This window comes from Bathycoccus prasinos (assembly GCF_002220235.1).
Source record: "Bathycoccus prasinos genomic : Chromosome_7".
NCBI lineage: Eukaryota > Viridiplantae > Chlorophyta > Mamiellophyceae > Mamiellales > Bathycoccaceae > Bathycoccus > Bathycoccus prasinos.
The window spans coordinates 110,077-117,570 of record NC_024002.1 but is presented as its reverse complement, the minus strand read 5'-3'; the positions used below and the strand labels follow the sequence as shown (position 1 = coordinate 117,570).

Below are 7,494 nucleotides of genomic sequence, written 5' to 3'. Positions count from 1 at the left end.
CGTTAGCTTACCCGGCATCACGTACTCAAATGTGCTAGGTGGAAGATTGTTGTGATTTGTGGTATGTGTGATTTTTGAAGGAAATTTGTGTCTCTCTGCTTTTTCGTCTTCTTCTTTTTTTTTTTTTGCGTCGTGGCAGCTCCAGAATTTGTTGAAATTTTTGTATCACGGTCAGTATTTAGGGTTTTTTGAAAAATTTTCGCAAAGAAGAAGGAGAGGAAAGAGCAAGAGAGTCATTTATTATTGTAGAGCACAGAAGAGAGAAGAATTAGAGAGATTTAGGCGAAGAGGCGGGTGAACGAACGCACAACAACGCGGAGTACTCACACACTACTCTACGACGCGCGACGCGAAAATTTTTCACGCCTGCGCAGAAAAGAGTCGCGGGAAGAAATACTAGAGAAGAAAAATGGTACGCGATGTGAATACCGTTCGAGTGAACGAGGAGGCGTGTCAACGGCGATTCGATGCGTTTTCGCGCTTAAAATTCGTTTCTTTTTTTTTCCTTCTCTCGTCGCATTCTCTCTCGTCAAATTCTTTCTCTCGTCCGTTCTTTCTCTCTCTCTTTCTCTCTTCTTCTGTTGTTGTTATCTCCGGATGATGATCATCTCTCTGTTCTTTGATGTTGCGTTTGGAAGAACGTCGGGTGTCGTCGTCTTTTCGCGGTCTCGGAAAAGAGAAAAAGAATATATATGGGGGTGGTGGTTTTCATCTTCGTTGAAAAGAAAAGAAAGAGATGAGCTAAGAAGGCGATCTCATTCGCGCAACCCAATCGAAGAACCAACTCACTCAGAAGTCATCCTCATTTCCTCTCTCTCTCTCTTAATCTTTTTCTTAAAACAACAAACAGGTTGTCCTCGCCGCCTCGGTGGTGACGAAATCGGGCAAAGCCTTGGTCTCTCGCCAGTTTGTCCCGATGACTCGAATACGCATCGAAGGTTTATTAGCCGCGTTTCCAAAGTTGGTCGGAGGCACCGCCAATCAAGGGAAACAACACACGTACGTGGAAACAGAAAACGTGCGATACGTGTATCAACCGTTGGAAAATGGAACCATGTATTTACTGTTAGTCACGAATAAAGCGTCGAATATTTTGGAGGATTTGGACGTTTTGAGAATGCTGGCGAAGACGTTGCCGGAGTACTGCTATCAACAAGTGGACGAAGAAGGCGTGAGCAAAGCGGCGTTTGAGTTGATATTCGCATTCGATGAAGTCATCTCAGCCGGACATAAAGAAAACGTGACCATGAGTCAAATTAGAACATTTATGGAGATGGAATCGCACGAGGAGAAGTTACACAAGATGATCATTCAATCGAAGATTAACGATACGAGGGACGTGATGAAAAGGAAGGCGATGGAGATTGATAAGATTAAAGTGGAGAAGAAGATGGAAAGAGGCGGAGGAGGAAGCGGCGGATTTGGTGGTGGTGGCATCTCTGGGTTTCAAGAGAGAGATTCCGATCCGTTCGCGTCATCGGGAGGCCGATCTGGCAGCGGAGGTGGTGGTTTTGGCGACGATATGGACAACATCGGCGGGTACGGAGGCAGCTCGAAAGCCGCCTCGGACGGCTACGGCGAACCGAGAGGTCCCAAAGGCCTCGCCGCAAAAGCTGGGCCGAAGAAAGGGATGGTTTTGGGGTCGAAGCAAAAAACGAACCGGTTCATGGACGCTTTGCGACAGGAAGGCGAATCCGTGGAGACGGAATACACCAAAGGGAACGAGGCGAGCGCGCAAGTCCCGCAAGTCCCGCAAGAATCCGTCAGCATCATCGTCGAGGAGAAGTTAAACGTTCACTTATCCAAAGATGGTGGTTTAGAAAGCATGGAAGTACAAGGTACGATGATGATGGAAATCCAAAACGAAGACGACGCGTTTGTAAAGGTTGCGATTGATACCGGCGCGAACGAAGGGTACCAATTCAAAACGCATCCAAACATTGACAAGCAATTACACGCTAACGAAGGTATTTTGGGATTGAAAGATCCAAACCGACCGTTTCCGTGTGGTAGCCCGCTTGGTATTTTGAAATGGCGTTTCCAAACCAAAGACGAGAGCAAAGTGCCGATTGTTATCAACTGCTGGCCGTCTGTGTCCGGCGGCGAATCCTTCGTCTCTATCGAATACGAAGCCTCGGACGGCATGGAGTACGAAAACGTCTCCATCGTCATCCCTTTGCCTTCCTCCCGGGAACCACCAACCGTTAACAGCTGCGATGGCGACTTCACGGTTGACTCTAGACGAAACGAACTGGTATGGACCATTGATTTAATCGACGATTCGAATCGAAACGGAAGCATGGAATTCGTCACGCCGGCGTGCGACGGCGAACTCTTCTTCCCAGTCCAAGTCAACTTTTCCGCCCGATCAACCTTGTGCGACGTGAAAATCGTCGGCGTCAGTCGAACGACCGACGATACGCCGGTTAAATACGGCGGGGAGACTAAATTAACCGTAGAAGAGTACACCGTCGCTTAAAAAAAAAGAAGAAGGAATACTAAATATAATAATAAAGAGAGTGAGAAGAGACGAGAAGGAGGAAATTTTTGTAACACGTAGTTTTTAAACACACACACTAATAACTGATGAATAACAACAATCTAAATACTAACGATCGATTATTAACGCGGCATCTTTCTTTCGCGCTGCTCAAACGACGACGATACGCGCAAGATCACTAGTACCATTTTGGAAAAAAGCAGTAAAAAGTCTTGGACGAAAGGAGGGGCAGAACCTCACTTTTCTTTCTCCCGTGACAACAAAAAATCGGCAAATCGTATTATTATTATACACTTTTTGTTCTTTCTCTCCTCTGCTTTTGTGCTCCTCGCGCGCACGATAGTGTAGTATATTCAACTTTGTTTGTTTGTTTGTTTGTTTGTTTGAAAGAGAGAGAGATTGTGAGCGAGACGCATCATCATCATCATCATCATCATCAAATCATCATGTCGGGGAAGAAAAAATCTTCGAAATCGGGAGGCAAATCCACCCTGGAGGAAACTCTGAAGAAGTACCGCAAAGGCGAGAAAGCGGCGGCGAAGATCATGATTGACGTCGCCCGCGATCGAGCTGCGTTGGACGCGCGATCGGAAGCGCAACAAGATCGGATACGGAGACAAGCGGAGCAGGAGAGGCAACGACAGGAGGAGAAATTGAAGAAAGCAAACGCAAAGTTGTTGAAAGATAGGGAGGCGGCGTTACAGGCGCAGGCGGGCGGGAATCAACCGCAACAAGTACTACACGTTCCGACGTCTTTGCTCGCGCGACAAAAAGCGACCATTGATTGCCTGAAAAGAACGAGAGAGCAAATGACGAACAGCGAGTTGAAAGCTTTGCTCGGTTTTGACACGCACCTCGATAAGCAGTCGGAGTTGTTTTTGACTTTGAAAGCGAACGAGAAGATTTTGTACGACGAGAAGAGAGATACACTGAAGTATAAGCCGAAATTCGACATACAGAATAAGAACGAGCTTTTAGGGTTGATTGTGAAGCACGCGGATGGGGTGTTGGAGGAAGATTTAGGCGATAGTTACGACGGCGTGTTGGTTGACGTGATGAAGTTGGAGGAAAGCGGAAAGGTGTGGCGAGTGCAAAATTCAGAGACGAGGAAGTGGGTGACGTATCCGAGGGTGAGCGTCGTGGATGAAGACGGTGCGAATAATAAGGAGGGAGAAGAGGAGGAGGAGGAGAACGTCAACAAAGAGTTGATCGACGAGGAGTTTGTGAAGATGTACGCCGAGGTGAAGATTCCGGAGGAGGAGGCTGAATTTGATAAGGAGTTGCGAAAAGCGAACATGGAACCGGCGGCGAAACGGTCGTTTCGAAAGGTCTCGCGAGAAGAACTCGAGGCGGAGAAGAAATTGATGAAAAAGAAGAAGCGAGCACCGAACTTTGAGAGAATGAAATTGACAAACGTACACATGAAAGATTTGTTCAAAGGCGACGCGCCGGATGCGCTCGTATAGATGAAATTGCAATAATTGTAGTAGTAATGTTAGGTAGTAGTAGTAATTCAAACGCAACTTCTTTCTTATTGAAGCGGTAAAGAGCACCCGCTCGTAATCGTACACAAAGAAAACTTCTTCACAGCATCCGATTCGCTTTGTTCTTGGACACACGCGAACGCGCACTTTGTCGGATTAAAAGATAATCCATCGATATCTTTTCTCTCAGTTCGGCGGCCTTCGCGGCCGCAGTTGATTGTGCACCTCATGAAGTCTCTGCACGCTTTCGAGTGAATGCAATCGCGCGTTTGGTCGCCACACTTGTTCAGTAAGCATCTGCGAGTGGTGTATAAAATGGACAAAGAGAGAGAGGAAGAGAGAGAGGGATGTGAGTGTTTAAAATACACGAGGGTAAACAAGAGAAAAAAAAAAGAGAGAAACGCGCTCACCGCAACGGGCCATCTTCCTCTTCTTCGCGGCGATTGCGATCGAAATGCCCGCCCACGCGATCCCAGAATTCCCCTCTCTCGTCCATGGAATGTCCGTGCCATACCGCGTGCGCGGAGGAATGATCCTGAAGTAAAGAACGCCCCATGTTGTTTTCTTCGTCCAAAGCTCCCTCCGCCGAAAAGATAAAGAAGAACACAGACAGAGCGGCAAAGACGACGCGAAAGGAACGACTTTTGCGATCGAGTGCGATTTTTGTAGCGTTAGTTTTGAGCATTTTCTTATTAAAGTGGCGGTTTGTTTATTCGTTTGTATTTATCTGCGCCGGTAGAGAGCTGTCGATCACAACGTACTATAAAGTGAGGATCAGAACGATTAATTATTTTCTTATACTAGAATCCGAGGGAGAACCTCGTGAAAATTTCACGAAAAGTTATTCACTCGTCACTCTCTTCCTTCCGAGGAGGCGTTGAGAAGGACCTCGCAGTGGACTAACCGCAACAAAGTCGTCAAATGGTCCTGCACTTCTTGAAAGAACAACGCTTTCGTCGCGACCGGCTCGGCGTCGTTTTCAAGCGCTCGTTCCAATCGACGTTTGACTTGAGCGATGTCGTCTTGTAAGGAAGAACGCGCGACGAGAACGTTATTGTTGTTTGCGTCGTCGCCTTTTCTCGGCGTCGTGACTTCTTCTTCGCTGGATTCACCTTGTTGTTCGACTTTCAGAGAAGAAGCGTTTGTGGCGCTCTCTTTCTGTTTTCGCATCTTTGTCTTTACCCCTGCTTTAGCGGTTTCGTCTGCGGCGCGCTTCAATCTCAACGAAGCGTTGGTCATCGCCATCGATCTCAACTCTTCTCGCAAGGACAAGATTTCTTTGCTAAGTAAATTGACGTTAATTTCCGCGTATCTTCTGTTGTTTTCTGCAACGGTCGCGTGTATGTGACGTTCGTACGCGCAAACGACGGCGTTGCGCAACTCGTCGCGAAGATTTTCTTCCGATATCATATCGATCGATTCTTTCGTTGCGGCGATGATAGCTTCCCGAATCGCCTCTGTATTTTGTACGTTCTCGATATTATTTGTCGTCGCTACTCCTGCCTCTACCTCTCTTGACGCTATTTCTGTTGCCGTTTTATGTCGTGGAGGCGTTGATGCGAACGCTTGCTCAATGGCCAGAGGTAGAGTTCCACCGAACGCCTTGTCTTTCGCCGGTTGGATTGCCACCGGTGAGGCCGCGCGTTGGCTTTCGTATTCGGCAAAGATCACATCATCCATTTTCGTTATCTTACGTTCCCTCGTCGGTCGTGAAGGCGTCCCGTTTGGAGTAATCTGTATTCCTCCAACTTGCGTAAGCGCGTCCAGGAGAACGCCTAATTTGTCATTATTGGTTTTACCACTCTCACCGCGTTTCTCATTCTGATCCTCGCTCGATGCGCGCATTCTTGGCGTTGCTATCGCCGCCATCGCACTAGTAGTCATTACGTTTGTTGTAGTAGTCGTAGTAGTCGTATTGGTCGTAGTCGTTTGTACTGACGTGGCGCCTGTCGCGTTGTTGTCATTGTTGTTATCGTTGTTACTCTTGTTCTTCGTGCGATTCCTATTTCCTAAGTTGCCGTGTTTTTTTCCAACCTGAGGCCAAACGAGTTCCTTAGTCGAATCAAAAATTTCTTTCCTTTCCATCATCGACTGGATTTCCTTATTAATCTCCTCGCATCGACACTCGCACTCACCCTCGCGAACGATGCGAACGCACTTCGACGGTGGTGAAGAAGCCGGCGCTGATGTCGTGAATTTCTTTCTTCTACTACTCCCTCCGCTCGCGTCTGAAGTGGCGGCCGCGGAGGCGGTGATACTTCCCTTGGAATCTACTATCTCTATGTTTACTAATTTCTCGCATAAATTGAGAGACGACACGTTGTATTTTATGCACGTGTGCAAATAATCAGTATCTGTTCCGTACCTGTTTCGATCCAAATTCGTGCCGTATTCTACGCCGTCTTCGCTCTCGTATAAACCGTCGTGTTTTTTCAAATCTTCGGGCAGCACTCGATGCGTCGTCAGCTCAGCTCTTCCTCCTGCCGCTTCTCCCTTGTTACTTCCACCTTTCTTCTTTTTGATATTACTCTTTTGAACGCTACCGTCGCCACCAGATGAGCACGAAGAAGAAGAGAGCGCGACCACTTTCGTCTTTCTCGTATTCTTCGATAACAACTTCAAAGCGTTTCTTCTCCTGCCGTCCTTGCGATTCTTCTCCGCCGTTTGTATCGCCGACATGATTTGTAAAAACGCCGACGACACCGACGCGCATTCGACTGTTTCCCGATGTAATTTTGTCCGTAAAAAATGCTCGTCCAAGGCGTTGAGAGGATAGTGCGACCAGTCGAACTTTGCGCGATATAAGAGCTGATTGTTCGCCGGTCGAGAGACGGCGCCGGTGGTCAAAGCCGGACGTTGTATTCGTTGCTGCGGCGTCGTTATCTCTGGCGTCATCTTAGTCGTAAATTCTTCCTCGGAGGAGAGTCGTTTGCGTCGTCTTCGTTGCCTCGTCGTCGTCGTCCTTTCTCCCTCTTTTCTTTCTTCTCTCTTCTTGGTGGTTTCAACACCAAAAGTCTGATGCAAAATCTCCTCCTTTTCCTCCTCTTCTTCTTCTTCTTCTTCCGCGTCGGCGAAGGTACTTTTGGCTTTTGTCGTCGTCGTCGTCGTGGTAAAGATCAACGTCTTCTTAACGATACCATCATCGTCCGTTTTATTCTTCGTCGATATCGTTTGTGGTTTCATCGTTGTCTCTTTCTTCTTTCGTTGCTCTCGTTTCTCACTCATCTGGTATAAAGCTTTTTTCTCTTTTTCCTCCCGACGATGAGACTTTTGAGACATCATATGTTTCTTCCAGAGGTTGGTTGCGCGTACTCTCACAGCCCGACGAGAGAAGATACTATAAAAAGTTTTGCCCTCAATCAACAAAGAATTCGTACTCGTCACTTTTACGACTGATGGGAAAAAGAGACACAGAGAGGTGTGAGAGGCTTTTAGCCGGAAGACTTTTCTCTTCTTCTTTTAAATAAGTAGAGTGTTGAGATATCGAGAAAAGAGACCAACGTAGTGTAA

General features: G+C 47.2%; 4 protein-coding genes across 4 annotated transcripts; 2 read left to right on the top strand and 2 right to left on the bottom strand.

The window, feature by feature from the left end:
* Window positions 1-409: 409 nt before the first annotated feature.
* On the top strand, window positions 410-2,479 carry Bathy07g00570 (predicted protein; the record flags this gene model as incomplete). The annotated part of the gene is made up of 2 exons (XM_007511958.1): window positions 410-412; window positions 851-2,479. The coding sequence occupies 2 exons, from the start codon at window positions 410-412 to the stop codon at window positions 2,477-2,479; spliced, it is 1,632 nt and encodes a 543-aa protein (XP_007512020.1).
* Window positions 2,480-2,946: 467 nt separating this feature from the next.
* On the top strand, window positions 2,947-3,966 carry Bathy07g00560 (predicted protein; the record flags this gene model as incomplete). Its single annotated transcript, XM_007511976.1, has 1 exon — window positions 2,947-3,966. The coding sequence occupies one exon, from the start codon at window positions 2,947-2,949 to the stop codon at window positions 3,964-3,966; it is 1,020 nt and encodes a 339-aa protein (XP_007512038.1).
* Window positions 3,967-4,031: 65 nt separating this feature from the next.
* Window positions 4,032-4,496, bottom strand: Bathy07g00550 (unknown protein; the record flags this gene model as incomplete). The annotated part of the gene is made up of 1 exon (XM_007511846.1): window positions 4,032-4,496. One exon carries the CDS (start codon window positions 4,494-4,496, stop codon window positions 4,032-4,034), a length of 465 nt encoding a protein of 154 aa, XP_007511908.1.
* A 340-nt stretch (window positions 4,497-4,836) lies between these two features.
* On the bottom strand, window positions 4,837-7,263 carry Bathy07g00540 (predicted protein; the record flags this gene model as incomplete). The annotated part of the gene is made up of 1 exon (XM_007511896.1): window positions 4,837-7,263. The coding sequence occupies one exon, from the start codon at window positions 7,261-7,263 to the stop codon at window positions 4,837-4,839; it is 2,427 nt and encodes an 808-aa protein (XP_007511958.1).
* Window positions 7,264-7,494: the final 231 nt, after the last annotated feature.